The sequence below is a fragment of the Neophocaena asiaeorientalis genome, unplaced genomic scaffold (assembly GCF_003031525.2).
Source record: "Neophocaena asiaeorientalis asiaeorientalis breed wild unplaced genomic scaffold, Neophocaena_asiaeorientalis_V1.1 scaffold634, whole genome shotgun sequence".
NCBI classification, from domain to species: domain Eukaryota; kingdom Metazoa; phylum Chordata; class Mammalia; order Artiodactyla; family Phocoenidae; genus Neophocaena; species Neophocaena asiaeorientalis.
Window position 1 is genome coordinate 649,393 of NW_020173971.1, and position 17,627 is coordinate 667,019.

Consider the following 17,627-nt stretch of genomic DNA (forward strand, 5'->3'; position numbering starts at 1 on the left):
CTAATATATATCCCCTTATTTAAAATATGAAAACTGAAGCATGGATTTGGCATGTGTTTTTGTGTGTATGTTTGCATATGTGTGCCGTGTTTATAAAATTCAGGTTCATTCAGAAGGTCTGGAGGCTTCTTTTTTTTTCTCACTTGTTTCAGTCAAAAAAAAAATTTTTTCCCCCTAATTGCCACATGTCAGACACTTGACAGGCCAAAAAGAAGCGAAAGATAAAGTCACCCTAAGCGCAAGAAATCCATGGTTCAGCTGAGATGATGAGATACACACGAGTGAACAGTTCATCTTTTGCAACCACATGTTGAATTATTAGATAATGTGTCAAAGACAGAGGAGATTGTATAGTTTGGAGTCACCTGGGTCGTCTTTGTAGGAAAAAAAATGACATTTTACCCTGCCTTAAAGAGTATTTATTTACCTTAGCTGTAAGTAGAGGAAGGGGTGCTGTTTCAGGAAGTGGGTACGTCATGGGCAAAGATGGGAGTTGGAGCTGGAAGAGACTAGGAAATATCAGGTAGACGTGCCTGACTAGGATGGAAGGCTCTTTTTGAGGCGTATTGGGGGAGAAAGTTTGGAAAAGCAAGTTAGAAGTAAAATGTTGAAAGCTTTTCATGAAAATATCAGGAGTTTAGACTTCATCCTGCAAAGAATTGAGTTGACAATCAACTGAAACTGTTCTAGGAACATTAAAATTGCAGTTGTGAGCAGAGTGATGTAGAAATCGGGGAGGACCAAGATGGGGAAACTGGTGCCAGTAAGGATTTGGTGTGTTTCCAAAGACCCAAAGAAGGCAACCCAGCCTCTGTCCTTCCTCCTGAAACCGACCTGGAGCCCCCTCGGAGAGAACGCGGCCTCACTATGTGCAGAGCCACACTGAACTGCTCTTCTGCAAAACCACATGCGCTCTCTGAAGATGAAAGGATAGTTCTGGTTTGGCTGATTGAGAAAGGACGTCAGCCAACTGTTAAATGGTAGCAGTTGCTACGTCTTATCTTGTTGGAATTATTTCTTCATCTCTTTGCCTGCCTCTTCTTTAGTGACAGTGTCCTAATGGCTATTCTCTGCCTCTCCAGTTGTCCTTCAGGATTTCCCTCTTTTCCCCTCCTCTGGCAGATGTCTCTTGGATGTGTTTCTGGTTCTGTCTGTCGTGGACCTCCTCATCTGATTATCTGATGTCCCCTGGCTCACTCTGTGGTGGTCAGTTAGAATACAGATGAAGGAGTAACCATTGATTGATTGACAGGGAGTAAAGCAAGATGAAAGATGACTTTGTTACTTTGTTTCACACCTAGGTGACTGAATGCAACAGAAATCCAGAACAAAAGCGGTGTTTCAGAGTTTGAGTTGAGAGTTTAAGTTTCGTTTTGCATATGTGCAGTTTGAAAAGAGGACAAGCTACCTCAGTAAGAATGTGCATAGGCCAGTTGAGGGGCTACCTTGGAACTCAGACCAGTTTTTTTAGCTAAAACTGTGCAACTTGTATGTAGACTTGATTCTCATGCGGCCCAGATTCATCCTTCCATGACAAGCTTCCACTCCAGATTTTGCCCAGTCATCCAGTGAGGCCAGTGATGGCATCAGCGAGGCAGCCCAGATTAGAAAAACAGTTCAAGGCACAATCAACTAAAAGCTCAGAGGGAACTTTATTTAACTGGAGTTGTCTGCTAAGTCCCAAGAATTGGATTGGTTGTTTGACAGTCAAGGAAGTACAATACAGTCGGATGATTCTGAAATATATTTTGAGTTTGAATTTTTTCCCAAGAGCGCTGTTTGAATTTAGATTAACTATTGAAGTACATGAACACATTAAAGATTCTTTTTATTCGTTTTACCATTGGCACTAAAAATAGTTTAAAAGTATAGTTAATACTGTCCCATTCTTGTAAATTTAAACTATCCTTATTAATTTAAAATAATTTTCACAATTCCATTCTAATTAATTAAAATTGTCTTACCCTTAATCTTATTATCCTATCTTTATTAGAGAAACTTCTTACCATCTGGTGTTTAAAATCATTGTATTTTAGATTTAACAATCTAAGTTCTTCTTAGGGAAACTTGTCATACTTGCTTATTAATTTCTTCTCATTTTGGGGTCTGAAATGGTACAAGTTAGAATCCTAACTCTGGGAGCATGTAGGATATTTAATAACTTACATTCTTTTATTTTTAAAGAACCGACAAGAAAACCTTGGGAAAGAGCAAGTACAATGAATGGCAGCAAGTCACCTGTTATTTCCAGGTATCAATTTTTTTCCTAAGTTTTATTTTAGAATTGTACCTGAAAAGAAATCTGCATTTTTATTGTAAAAAATATTCGAATGGTAGATCTGAAATTGTACAAAGGAGCAAATAAAACATCTATAATCCTACTGCTGTTGGACGACCACTAAGCCCCACTGTATTTTTATTAGTAATTGTCTAAATTCTGCCCTATGCTTATTATTGTCACCCAGGTTGTCTGAAATTTTAAGATAGCTTTATTCCTCCCAATTTTTTTATTTTGAAAAAACTCAGAACTGCAGAAAAGTTGAAAGAATAGTATAGCAAATGTCCGTGTACCCATCACTTAGATTCACCAGTTATTAACATTTTGCCAGCATTGGCTTGAACTCATATCTACACATCCACACTTTCTTCTCTCTGAATAGGTGGAAGGCAGTTTGCAAAACTGTGCTGCTTCAGCCTGAATACTTCAGCATTTTTATTAAGAAACAGGACATTCTCCTGTATAACCTCAATACCGTTATCCCTGTCAATAAACAACATTGAACTTTTGAAAGAAACTTACGTTTTAAACTGAAAGGCAGCTGGAGAGAAAAAGCTGCAATGTTTAAGAGAGAGTAAAATAAAACCTAAAATTTTGAATTTATAAAGTAGAAAGATTTATTTTTCAGTTGAAACTTCTGATTATAATCGAGTTAGAAAAGATGATGCTCAGAAACAAGACTGGTTAATTCGTGTTTCTACAAGTGGCTTTGTATGCATGGTCAAGCAAATTCAGTATTTCTTAGCCAGGCATACTTTACTGTCATAACTAACTTTATATCATAGGTCTTTAAACATAGGTGAAACTTTTTCTTGGTTTATGAGACAGTTTAAAGGACTCCTATTTTTTCCAGAGAAAGGTATGTATCTAGAGACTAAAAAGTGTTTTCGCCTTTTCTTTCTGAGCTGTTTGTCTTATTTTTGCCTCATAAAAAGCAAACTTGAGTCTAATTATAGAAACCTAATAAAGAAAAATGCAAGAGTAGATCTTATATTGTCACAAGTCTGTTGTGTGTTAGCTTCAATCTAAGTTTGGGTTTGTTTTCTGTGTGGTTCTTTCTGTTGGTGGGAAGATTTGGTGATGACGTAGTTATTTAAGCTCCGCAAAGAATCTGGGCCTTTTTTGAATGTATGGAAGCTTTCAGTTTCAAGAAACTGGGCCTTTTTTGAATGTATAGAAGCTTTCAGTTTCTAAGTGACTGAAAGATGAATATATTTGATTTTAGGAGAAAATGGCAGAATTGCTTTTGGTGAACATGTTTTCTCAGTAGAGTAGAAAAATTGCACATTTATGTTCTCGCGTACCTAATTGATGTGGGCTTCTAATGCATCTCCAGTAGTTGTTACAGATTTTCTTCAGTAGCACATTACGAAGCCTGGTTTATCAAGTGCATATCAGAACAGAACTGTGACGTGCCATTTGTCCTTTGTCACTACTTTCATCCCTTCCTCATTGATAGGGATTCTGTAGTGAGCTTGGCTGAAGCTAAACTTAAATTCATGGCAAAAGTCCTATCTTAGGGGCTTCCCTGGTGGCGCAGTGGCTGAGAGTCCGCCTGCCGATGTGGAGGACACGGGTTCGTGCCCTGGTCTCGGAAGATCCCACGTGCCGCAGAGCGGCTGGGCCCGTGAGCTATGGCCGCTGAGCCTGCGCGTCTGGAGCTTGTGCTCCGCAACGGGAGAGGCCACAGCAGTGAGAGGCCCGCGTACCGCAAAAAAAAAAAAATAATAAATAAATAAATAAAAAATAAAGAAAAGTCCTATCTTAGAAGGGACGTGGAAAAGCTCCTCCAGGTGGAATGTATGTGTTCCTTGATGTGGGTGGGTTCATTTAATGAAGGAAAGAATTTTATTTCAGAGATTTTTCAGACTTCTAAAGGAAGTTTAAGTAAGTGCTCTAAACATCACCATTTAAAAAATATTTTGTCAAATATGAGTTCTTATATCTAGTAGTGTATTGTAATGATGTTCTAGCTCTGGTAGATAGTTTTCCTCTCTTCCCAAAATAGACGTTCTGATTCTTTCCTGAGCGCTCATATCCCTTTTGATAGATTTGATCCAACCACTGATATGTATGTCTTAAAATTTCACTGCAAGCAGTTTTAAACCATAAGAGATTTTTAAAATATGTTTAAAAGACTAATAACTGTATTGCTTTTCTTCCTAAATTATTTACCCCGTTCCTTCTGAAAGCAAGTATATTGGCCATTTTTTGTTTTTATTTAAGCACACTTTATTCTTGCACAGTACTGAAAGTACCCATTTCTCTTCTGAATGTCCATGTCAAAATTATGTTAGTGATAAGATGGATTAATATCCTGTAATATACATGAGATATTGCATTATGCTCTATTTATTAAGTGAAGATGTCAGACAGAATAAAAGCAAGAGTGTTGAAGTTAAAAATGCTCTAAATCATGACTGGAACATAACATTGGAAAGTTTGTGAATTCTTCCTGTGGTTTTTATTAAGAGCTTACAGATCTTGTATTCAAGATGGAAAAAGAGTTCTTTATGTGCCTCCTGAGAAGGGTTAATTATGTATACTTCAAGCTATAGTGATTTTTATTGTGTTTTTTATTTAAACCTGTAGTTTTATTTGTATTCACTCTAATAGAAATGTCTTTGGTTGTGTTCTGATACTTGTTGAATCTTTGTATAGGTAGATTTTACTATGTCTGCAGTCTGTAAAAGTAGCCATTGCATAATGATTTTTAAAAATTCTCTATAATTGTCAAGTAAACAGTGTCCTCACATAACTAGACTCAGTCTCCAAATAATTTTTTTTAATTGGGAAAAACAATTATTTTAAAGTTAATGGACTCCTTTAGTTCTTCTTCTGTTTGCTATAACTAAAAACCTATAAAACAGTAACATAATGAGAATTAATTTTTAAAGTTCTATTGTATACCCCTTTAAATGGTTTTTCCCCTTCATAGACGGGATTCTTCAAGGAAAAATCAGATTGTTTTTGACAACAGGTCCTATGATTCATTACACAGGTATCATCCTGATGTGATTTTGTGATTTGAGACTTTGAAATAATATGTTATAGGGCTGAGCTTTTTCTACATGGATTGGTCATCACCACAGGGAGAGATGTAGGCAGATCGAGCCTTTCATATTTAGCTGTATTTAGAACACTTTTTTAAAAAATTCTGAGCGATTTTAATGAGAAAAATTAATAGATTAATAGTATTCATTTCCCCACCATCGGTTTATATTTGGATTATGATAAATATAAATGATAAACATATCAGAAATACTAATATAAATGATAAACATATCAGAAATACTAGCGTGGGAATCTAAGGCCTCATATATCTAGAGTGTTTGTAGCTTTTGCATTTTATTTTAAAGGCCGTTCTCCTTATGAGTATAAGACAAGGCTTTAAAAATTTGAATAGAAGATCCTGTACTGTTTGTCACTGGAACACAGGACAGTACTATAGCCACAATTGTAATAATTTATTATTTGAGGAAAATCTCTATTTCCTACATACTTTGCAGTATACTGAGTATCTTTAACAACCTAACATCCTTGAGATTATTTCTTTTCTAGGATGAGTCTTATTATACCATCTTTTAATTAAGAAAACTTAGGATATGAGCCATGTATTTCTTTCTTGATTAAAAAAATTGACAATTACTTAAAATCCTCAAGTGCTTAAGCCATATTTAGAATTAATTTGGCAGAATAGAGACTTAAACAGTTGTAGTACAGTTACTTTATAGGCAGGTATCTAGAGGCAACACTCTCATTATAAAGTAATAAAAACCTCTGAGAATCCCCCTTTTTTGTTATCAATTATGGTAAAAAACCCTTATGTTAGAAATAACTGAGACATACCCATGTTATTATATACACCTATTTTTAAAAGTACACATCAGGTCTACTGGGAGCATGAATTAAATAGTATATGGAGGGGGTGTCTATGGCAGTGAGTAAGGAGTTCTGTAATCAGACTCTGTGTGGCCAGGCTGTTATTAGCTACAATTATTTTCATGCCATAGATGATTAAAATATTTGGTAAGTTCATTTTGTCAGCCAGTTAAATCTGCATAAAGCGTTCATAATACAATAGTGAAACAGTTTCTCCTGCTTTTTTTGAGATGGTTTAATTGTTTTGAGCAGAAGACTTATTTAGAAAATTTGCTAGCACATAGAAAAGTAGCATTTAACAATGAGATTTTCTGTTGTAAATCTTCTCAGTTACCTTGCTGCTTTCATACGTAGTGCCCCCTGGGATAATGTTGATAAGCCTTTTTTGAGAAGTGGTGATTACGTCTTTCCTTCAGTATGAAAAGTTCCCCCCTTTTTTAAATTATCATGGTAAGTGGATTGCATGTTAGCATGAGTTAAAGTTTTTAAAAATTGCATGTTTCCACAGTTTTCTGTCATATAACAGTAATTTTGCATTGTTTATTAAATATGGATATATTCATAACATACTGCCTGGTTAAGTAGCAGACCGTAGTTATTCACATGAATTTCAGGGATAGTCTGTAACATCTTACAAAAAAACCTGACGGAAAAACTCGAACAAACTCTTTGGCCAGCCCGGTATAAGTTTAGGAGAAAACAGTTAGCTAGTTTGTACCAGTTAAATGTGAAATGTAAAAGAAAAGCAGAATAAATGATAATTTACTTCTGGAGAGCAGGATGGACACTATGGGTAAATGAAACGCACAGTATGTCAGCCTTTATGAATATTGACTGTATAGACCAGACTCTCCAGAGCACTGTGACTTGCACACTGTGGGTCTCAATACGTCTTAATTGACTGTAGAATTAAGTAGTCTCAGCAAAGTGAAAAAGGTGTATTGTCTCAAGAGGGAAGGAAGTATGTCATATAAATCTTCTTATCCAGCCCAGGGCCTAGCTCAGTGCCTCTTGAATGAGGTTTTCTGAAAGTTATTATTTTTCTCGTTCATATAAACATAGCTGCAGATATGTAATAAAATTGGTTGTCTTCCTTCACAACAATCTTTTAAGTTGTCATATGTTTGATGTTAAAGCAGATTAACTCAATATTTCATCTTCACAAACAGTGCCTATGGGTTTGAAGTATAAATATGCCTTATAACAATTATAAGTTTGAAAAAGTGATTATACACATTGAATCTTGGTTCAAATTTCTAACATTGGTACTCTGCAAAGTTGGAAATATATGACCTGACTAATGGTTTTCATTTGCATTGATTTGTGACCCTTAAAGAGTGGCCACTCAGTATATACTAAACCTGAAAATAAAGGACCATCTAATTAAAATTCTAGATTTTCCACTTAGTATTTTCTCTCATTGCCAGAATTGGAGAGGGAGCCATGACTGACTGACTTGATAAAAATATACCTAATACTTAAGACTTATTTCTTCATGTAAAATTTTGAACAGAAGCTAAACTTCTGAAAGTGCAATAGTAATTGACCATCTGCTTCTATGTGGCATTCCCCTCCCTTTTCCTTTTAAAAAAATAAAATAAGTTTTTGGAAGTAGTTAGATGACAATTCAGATGATGTCTTCATAAAAACTTCATTGGGAAATAGCCACATGAGTATACTTTTAATTTAATAATCATTTTCCCAATATCCTTATTTGTTTTGATGCTTAAAACGGAATAAAACACATACAAAGAAATCATACTCATTAAGTATTTTTTCCTCCTGCATAGAATTTGTAAATTGATTTATATAGAGTGAAATATTCAAGTCTTTATAATTTCCTGTTCATTGGTTTGCCAGATATTTAGTAGATAACGTACAGTTTCAAAAGGAGAAAACATGATTGTTTTACTTGGGCTGGGACGTTGCGGCTGGCCTCCCGTCTGTCCTGATCACCATGCCACATGTTACCCAGTCACCCTCCTCGTGCCCAAAGAGTGTCGTCCTCTACTGGAGAAGTCTTCTCATCTTATCACCTTTTTCTGATTTCTTTACAAATAACTGATAATACTGAGAAAAGTGAGAAATACTTTCATATGTTCTTATCAGTTCTGCAACTATTAGAACAATGAACTTTTTTAACTCATGTTTTAAGAAATGTACTTTAATCTGGTGTTGGGTTGGTAAGTTTGCAATTACTAATGAACTCATTAAATATCCTAAGCGTTATTTACCTGTCCTGAAAATTTCATCTGTACAGACCAAAATCTGCACCCTCGTCACAGCCCAGTGCCAACGGAGTCCAGACGGAGGGACTGGATTATGACAGGCTGAAGCAGGTGGGCGACCAGTGGCAGCTTCCCTTTATTTGCACTTGTTCTTTTAAAAAAAAATCCCATGTGCATATGTTTGACAGGTTGTGAACGTGTTTGAAAAGAATGTAGAGTTAAAAAAAAAAGAATGTAGAGTTAGATATTTTTTTACGCAAGTTAAACAGTGGCATTAGTACTATGTTATTTTTTTCAAATCCTCGTGTTTTGGTTCATAAGTTTGCATAAAGTGCCAACAGTGGTGGAGGGTAGGGGCAATGGTTTAATGCTATATTATAAACTTTAAATGTAAGTGAATGGTGTACAATTGCTTAAAAAAAAAAAATGGGCTTGCACTTTTCACTTATCATTAGCCGAAATGGACCCACCAAGTCTGGTTTTGGCAAGAATGTGAGGAAAATGGGCACTCTCACCTCACATACTTCTGCTGTCTAGGAAGCGGTTTGGGAAGACAAACCAAAAGCCTTAAAAATAAATGATTTACCTTTGAACCCGGCAATTTCACTTTGAAGAATTTATGCTAAGAAAATAGGATAGAAGTATGTAACTATACAGTGTGGAGGAGGGCTCTGCAGCTATTAAGGAACCATAACTGAGAATAATGAACAATAAATTGTGAACACTTGCCCACATTAGGTGAAACAGGCAGGTAACCAAACAGTATGAACAGTTATGTCGATTTTATAAAAAGGAAAAAGATATTATTCGTATTTTGGATACATATGCATTATATTTAATACCTATATACACAGAAAAAAAATGGAAGGAGTAATAGGTGATTTTGGAACCTTGAACTATCTTATTTCTAGAAGAGGTAAATAATTTTCTTTTTTAAATGGTGGTGTTTAAAAGATTTGAAATGGAAGGCAGGACATCTTAGTAAAACAACTATCAGTTTTGCAGACCTGAGTACAGATGTGCGTGTAGTGAAAAATTTAATCTTTGTCTTCTTACCCTGCACTTCAGGGTAGCCTCTGAAAATAACAGTTGTACAGATCACCGTAGCAGGCTTTTATTGACTGTCTGGCGGACTTCAGTGCTACGCATTTGCTAGGTTATTTGCACGACATTGTCTCCTAATTCTCATAGTAGTCAGATAACATAGTGTTTGTACTCAAGTTGTACACATCTGAGGTTCAGAGAAGTTAAATTTACTCAGTCCCACAGTCAGGATCAGAACCCAGTCTAAAGACTCAGACCTACTAGAGAAATGGACTTGAGGATATGGGCAGGGGGAAGGGTAAGCTGGGACAAAGTGAGAGTGGCATGGACATATATACACTACCAAATGTAAAACAGATAGCTAGTGGGAAGCAGCCGCATAGCACAGGGAGATCAGCTCGGTGGTTTGTGACCACCCTAGAGGGGTGGGATAGGGAGGGTGGGAGGGAGGGAGACGCAAGAGGGAAGAGATATGGGGATGTATGTATAGCTATAACTGATTCGCTTTGTTATAAAGCAGAAACTAACACACTTAAATTATTAAAAAAAAAAAAAAAAAGAACCCAGTCTTTATTCGGAGTTCACTTTCCCCATTCTATCACTCATTTTTTAAATGCCAACAAAGTTTGAGTGGGGCTTAAAAAGAGACCAATAATGTTGCAATAATGAGTTCAAAGTAAAAGTTAAATAGGAATTAAAGAGGCAAATGCTAACAATTTCAGATCAACCTAATTTTTATACTGCAAAGCTGTTTGAACAGTTCAGTTGAGTTATGTCATTTGAAAAGCATGTGGTCATTGATAATCAAGCCCTTGTTTCCTGTGTGTTAAACATGGCTTTCTTTTCTTGACAAACATTTTAAAATGGAGCACTTGCACGTATTTAAAATATGGTAAGTTCTTGGCAATCTGAAGTAGGGACTAGAAGAGAGGGTAGATTTGATTTTAGGACTGATTTTAAGTTAAATCAGTTAAAGTTAAGTTAAATAAGTTAATTTGAAAAAGGATATCTGTTAGTCCATATAATAACTTCTGTGCCTCAGTTTCCTCATTGGAAAATGAAGGAATTAAACTAATTGATAGTTTTCAACCTTATTTTAAGCGTGAAAAGCTTTTTTAAAAAATGAACCTTAAACACAGAGCAATTTAATGTTACCTGAGGTGTGTGCAGTATTAAAGTCAAATAACTTGAAATTAATCCTTCCAAAGGATAGCTATTTTTCACCCATTAAAATTGTGTCACCTTGGGCTTCCCTGGTGGCGCAGTGGTTGGGAGTCCGCCTGCCAATGCAGGGAGCACGGGTTCGTGCCCCGGTCCGGGAAGATCCCACATGCCGCGGAGCGGCTGGGCCCGAGAGCCATGGCCGCTGAGCCTGCGCGTCCGGAGCCTGTGCTCCGCAACGGGAGAGGCCACAGCAGTGAGAGGCCCGCGTACCGCAAAAAAAAAAATCGTGTCACCTTATTAGCCCTTTTAGCTTTCATATTACACAGTCTTCATTTTTTAACTAGGGGGTATCCATTATTTCAAATTGAACTTTATAAATAGAGATTTTGCAAAATATGTAACGATGGATCGGTTTTCATATAGGAAGGAGGGTCCAGAGCATCACTATTAACTAGAAACATAACACGGGCCACATAGTACTTTAAATTTGTAGTAGCCACATTACATACAGAGAAACAGGTGGTATTCACTTTAATATATTTTATTTAACCTAATATAGCCAAAATAATATTTCAATATATAGTCAGTATCTTTAAATTACTAATGAGTGATTGTACATTACTTGCCTCATACTAAATCTTTGAAATCTGGTGTCTGTTTTACATTTACAATGCATCTCGCTTCAGACTAGCCACGTTTCAAGTGCTCAGCAGCTATGTGTGGCTGGTCCCTGCTTCTTGGACTGTGCACGTCCAGCGGGGTCCAATCCTCTTCCTTCCCCACCTATTAGGGCAGCCCCTGAGGGCCCTCCAGGGGAATCCTAGATTCCTTGAAACTTAGTTTGGTAGCTCTGGTGACTCCTGAAGTAAGGAGTCCCCGTACTTCAGACCAGGTGACAGATTTGCCAAGCGCTGGTTGTCCGGTTCACATGTCTTCTTCCTTGAAACTTCTTTATGTATTGTTACCTCTTAGACAGCTCCCAGAAGACTAGATGAAAAGCAGAGCCATTACGTTTTCTAGAAATTATCTGAATCATACCTTTCACTGGACGACCAAGTAATTATTTTAGTTTTAGAAAACATTCTGCTTCATATTTTGCTAAGCTAGAATAAGCAAAGATTGGGAAGCAAAGACCATTAAAACAAAATTTACCAAGGTTAATCTTCTAAGACATAAATTGTGACTCTGGAAATGAAAAACATACGTAATATTTCATACATTCTTAAAATTTTATGTGAGCAAGAATCTTTTTAACAGTTTTTTTCTGTATTTCTGATGTTTTTCCCTTAATATTTTAGGACATTTTAGATGAAATGAGAAAAGAATTAACTAAGCTAAAAGAAGAGCTCATTGATGGTGAGTGTCTAAACAAATATGCTACCCTTTAGAGTAGTGTTCAAGAATAGCCATTTTAAAGAAAATGCAAATAAAGAAATACCCAGTTTATTACTTGAGGGCATAAAACAATTACTTTTCCATATTATCCTGCCCTTTACTTGGTTTAGGAGTCAGGGAGGAGCTCTGTCTCCTTCATATAATGGAAATTATTTGTGAGAATAGGGGTAAGCAAGATTCCTAAGTTTCCGGTGTTGAGTAGTATTAGATGGAAAACTAGGTGAAGGAGTCTTTCTCTAGGTTACTTCTGTTCATCCATCCCATCCCACTGACCTCTTGTTTTAAGCCCCAAAAATCGGTGTTTTCGTTTTGTGTACAAAATGGAGAGAATCTATAAATATATAGAAATCAGTATGGTCTTCGTACAAATAAGAAAACAAAGATTTCTGCAATGAAAGATGCAAGATCAGTGTGTCTTTTTATTACTGTGAGTTTGAATACAATCGTTAAGATTTCTTAAGAACGAATCACCCATTTATTTTACCTTATCATTATATTTACTTTTAATATTTTTCCTTTTCCTACCCAGCAATCAGGCAGGAACTGAGCAAGTCAAATACTGCATAGAGAGAATCAAACTAAGGAGAGACAGGACTTTAATCTGGAGAAAGGAAAAGAGAAAAAAACCTACAAAGAACAGCTGTGTTGACAACAACAAAACCCTTACATCTTGTGAGCTGTAAGAAGAAAATGGAGACAAACAGTCGGAAGGAGGGAAAAACCAACATACTTTGAAAGCCTTCAGACATTACTACTCTGGCGATAAGCTGTTTCCCTCACAGTTTTCTGCTTTTCTCTGACCTTTACAACGGGATGGAGGAGAGTCACATAGGAGTTCCTGTATCAGTTATGCAGAAAATACTGAATCCGTCAGGCAAGATCACCATGCATTGAAATACTTTCATGTCAAGAGAAAATCGCACGTTTTCCACAATCCATTGCTAAAATAAAGAGGAGAAAGGCTTGAGAATTTTTTTTCAGAGAATGGTGATGAGGAATGTAGCAAGTTATGCTATTGTATTGTAAATGTTTCTCTCAGGTTTGTCTTCCTATCATATTTGATATTCCATGAATAATTGAGTTTAGCCCTATGTAGGTTAAGATCATAAAATGTGGAACAAATGGAATTGTACGTGCTTTCAAAGGGTGATATTTATAAGAAAGTGTCCTAAAAATGATTTGATCGGAGTGAGGAATTTTAGAATGATAGGAAGTCTCTCAAGTTTAGCCTTCATGCAATTTTGTAGATTCAAACATAAAATTTGTCCAGAATTTAAAGATTTAGATGCCTTCCTAAATTGTTACAATGCTTTACCAAATCTGTGACTCCTACATAACACAAACCAGTGGTCAAATGTAAAACAGTATATTGTAGACTCACTGTAGGTTTTCAACCTTTTTTAGATGTATGCACGTGGACATTTTTATAATGTAATTACAACCACCACAAAATTAGCTTTTTAAATTGCAGACGGTAATTTATGCATGTCAAACTAATACGTAGTGGCCTTTTCAAGGCCTAGTCCCAGGGAAAACATTTTGTAGAGTATAGGGGAGCGGGAGGAAGGGAAGGAATAATTTTTTATTTAAAGTTAATTTCTGCGCTATCTTCGTTCTCAGTTACCTGCATGAATAATAATGAGGAATATTTTGTGACTTTAATTCGTAAATATGTTAACAGCACCAAGTACTTAATCTTTGACATCATGTCTTCAGCTGTTTGTATTTTCACTTGAGTAAGTTCAGTGGTCTGAAACATGATTCTGAGCTTCACATGAATGACATCTTAGTGTGGAACTCAAAAGTTCCATCCCTGAATTTGGCAGTTATGACCTAGGCGCCCTGCAGTTATACAGGTATTCAGGTCCACATTCCTGACTACAAAGCTGCTTTTGAACCTTGTTATGTTGAAATCCTAGAAAAGTAACAATGACGGCAGCAAATTAAGGTCACAGAAATCATTGGATAAAGGGAAAACAACGAGGGGGTTCCTGCATAATTTTCTTTTAATAAATAAAGTGAGACTTAGGTGGTGGGAAGAAGGAACTAGATACTCTACTTACCACCATGTGTGTGCGTGCGTGCGTGTTTGTGTGGGCACTCACGTGTGTGTATGTTATCCACTCCCTTTTCTTTGAAACTTCTAAGGTTAAAATAGGGGAGAAATCCTGTATGTTGCAATGATAGAATTTTTTGAAATTTTAGGAAATCACAGTTCTCCAGGCTCTCCATCTTGATTTACGCTTGAGTTATTATGTGCCATATTTGCTTTGAAACTTTGATTATCAGTAGTTTTACTAAAATTTTGAAGAAATAATCCACTTTCGTCTGCTTTCTAGATTTTCTTAATCTAAGTTCACAAGACAGAACTTGTTGATAGCATAGTCTTGTAAGCGCTGCAAGTTTGCAGCCATTACCACTTCAAAGAGGTTTGAATGAGGGAATGTTTTTCCCTTGTTAAAATAGTTCCTGTTTCCGTAGAAACTTCATTTTTAGATCTGTGATGGAGGAGCTATCATAATTCAAGTACACAGTTCTTTTTTTCTATTCATTGTCATCCAATAGTGAAGACATTACAGATGCAGCGAGCTTATGAAGTACTACTTTGTAAAAGAAATAGGAGGCATTTTCATCTTTATTATTGTACTTTTGGTTATGCAAACACTTTGATGATACACATGTTTATGTCCCCCATAAATCTGGTCAGAAATCACTTTTGATTTTGTTGATTAAGTTAAACAGTCTATAGTAGGATAGAGTACTGGGTACCAGTGGTCCAAAGTAAGATAAAAGACTACGGTAAAAATGCTAGATCTTAAAAAGGAAACTGGTTTATGCACTAAACGTTTTGTGCCTTGGTCTAATATTAACGTGATGTCTGTGTAAAATGACAAAAAGAACCAGTGTTGAATCACGTTTTATTTCCTGTCGTTCTGCATTATCCCAGATTGCTAAATGTGTTCTTTCCAAGAAGTCTGATTGAATTACTGTGTACATTTGCTGTCCTATGTGACAGTGTTGTCCTTGTTAGAGATTTCAGTAATTAAGACGGGAAGCAGAAGCTTAGGTTATTTTCCTTATCAAAACCATGTTCCTTGGAGCCACAATATTACGATGGTTTTCGTGCTCTTGTACATTGGATGTCTTAAGCTGAGCGCAGTTTAGGGGATCCTTTCTAATTTCAGGAAGGTACTTCTTTCCTTCAACACTGTGATCTGACCTGTGACAAATCTGTACTATACACTATGTAAATGGCTAACAAGTCAATTGCAAACCAACTGAATGTACAAATCTTAGTGCTGGTGCTGAAATCTCTTCAGAATCGTCATCATGATCTCAAAGTTCGTTTCAAAATTTGCAAGCATCAAGTGTCAATCAAAACTGAAGATGAAACACTAATGAATGTTGAATTCTCATGCTTTAGGTGTACTTCCTTATTAGAGTTTTTGGTTCTCTGCTATTTTTACCGTACTGTTTCATTTAAATTTCCTACATGCTAACTTCGTTTGTGCGATTGAAATAAAATTGCAGTATATACGTGTTGCTTGTTTGTGACACTTAGATAATCTTCTGACATAATCTGTTGGTTCTAAAATAAGTTGTACTGAATGTAGAAAACACTCTTTAAAGTCCATGACTTCACTTCTTAAAGTTTACATACCAACACTACAAAGATTTCATAAGTCATAAATACTAAGTAATGTATACAAAGGGAATATGTGGTAATGTATCTATCTACTTTTTGCTTGAAATAGCTGTTGGGTGTTCCCTGTGTGTTCTTATTTTCTCTCGGCCCAGCTTGGTACAGTGTCTTACAGTCAAGAGAGTGATAAATGTTTAAGTTTACTCCGTTTTGTTTTACAGCGTAGATACGTTAAACTCATTTATGCAGTTAAAATTTTCCTTTATATAGTTTGCAGTGTAAAGGATATTGTAAGGGCCTTACCAAGTACTGAGTTTTAAATATAGTGAAATCTGTATCTATAGTGTTTGTTTATACAGTAGTGTTTGTTTATATAGTGTTTGTTTATATGTAGTTCTTGAAACCCACATATAAGCAGCAGTACGTTTTATCTGACTCTTACGAAGTATTGATTTTGAGTTCGCTTTAAAATTCTGATGTCTTCATTAGAAATACAACAGTCTTTGTCTTCTTTCTCCTACCGGACCCCAACTTATCCCTCCCTCATCCTCTCCGCTTTTCGTGGACCCCATGTTCCTGCCACTCACTGACGTTTGCAGTCATTACCCAGTCCACAGGTGTAAACATATTAACTGATTTTTTTCCTCTCTGTCCCGTCTCGGGTTCTTGCTTCCCTCCATGTATAAATCAGAATGTTTGTCTACAAACTAAGAGTCACTTCCCATTCAAAAATGAATGAATTAAAAAAAAAAAAAAAAGAATGAAGTAACGGGTGGTAACCTTTAAAATTTGCCTAGATACAACTTTGTCTCCTAAATTTGTATATACTTCCAGTGCCCTTGTGAAGAATTGGCCTTTAAGTTCTAAGTAGTGTTATCCTTTGAAGCACAGTTTACAAAGGTATGCTACAGGATCTCTGTGATTCCTTTCTGTAGCCATCCTGACTTTATATATAACCCTGTTACCCTTTCAGTTCTATCGATTAAGCGTAAGAATGACATCATATAAAGCATACTGTGTGAAAGAACTCTCTAGGAGCTCTTAATTCCTTTATGAAGCTATTGCATAATCTGCTTTCCTGAAGACATTTACTCCAGCATTCACATTAAAACTCCACACGTGTTCCTGGTGGTACCGTTTTTGTTTTTAATAGATGAATTCGTATCTGTACATCTCCTCAAAGCTCTAAGGGATGAGAAAGAGATCCCGAGAGTCTAATGAAATCAGTGATGCTAATACCTCTGACTTTTCACTGAAAAGCCATTTTATATTTAGACTTAGGTGTTTCTGAAGTATGCATAAAGAATCTTTGTCAGTCTGGGTGAATAGAATTGTCCCAGGTATCTTTGGCTACAAAAAGACACAGTGGAGAACATTTATTTTTAAGAGTAGTTTTCTCTCAAAATAAGCACATTTGCCTAAGAAGCTAAAGTTGGTGAGCCCTCGAGAAACGACTATTGATTGAGCCAAGTACTGTTGAGGGTCTAGAACGCAGGTTTTCTCTGTTCCAAACTTCCAAATAGGCCTGTGGATTATGTTTGTTTCCTTTATGTTGCCTCTAGATAATTTCTGAGGCTCAGGAGGTTTTTGTATCTGTTCATAATACTTTAAAAGTGAAACCTTCAAATTTTCAAAAAGTCAAAAATTGATTAGAAAAGAATTACTAGAGTAAGTTTAGGAGGGTTAGGGATATGCAGCATCAACTTAAATGGAGGTCTAGGATATCTCCCTTGTTGATACCAATGGTGAATTCACAGAGAAGCAAATTGAATCAGTAAGGAGATACAACTGAAAGCTCCTAATGTTATGAACTATGTAAATGTATCTCTTTCTAAAGAGCTTTTTTTTTTTTTAAAGTAACTGTCCCTGTGAGAGGATAAATAAATGATTGTCGTAATGACTTAGGATGTTGAAAGAATTACTGCCACATTTATTGGTTATTTTTGTTCAATCTGATGAAATCAATATATCTGAACGTCAAGAAAGGAAAAAA

General features: G+C 36.0%; 1 protein-coding gene across 1 annotated transcript in view; it reads left to right on the forward strand.

Annotated features, from left to right (window-relative positions):
* ENAH (ENAH actin regulator) overlaps window positions 1-16,528 on the forward strand; it is a 158,086-nt gene extending 141,558 nt beyond the window's left edge. The window contains exons 11-15 of the mRNA XM_024753165.1: window positions 2,185-2,251; window positions 5,217-5,279; window positions 8,421-8,499; window positions 11,895-11,952; window positions 12,521-16,528. Of these exons, the coding sequence (XP_024608933.1) occupies window positions 2,185-2,251; window positions 5,217-5,279; window positions 8,421-8,499; window positions 11,895-11,952; window positions 12,521-12,558 (305 nt within the window). The 3' untranslated portion in view covers window positions 12,559-16,528. The remainder of the gene's footprint in view (window positions 1-2,184; window positions 2,252-5,216; window positions 5,280-8,420; window positions 8,500-11,894; window positions 11,953-12,520) is intronic.
* The last annotated feature ends 1,099 nt before the right edge of the window (window positions 16,529-17,627 follow it).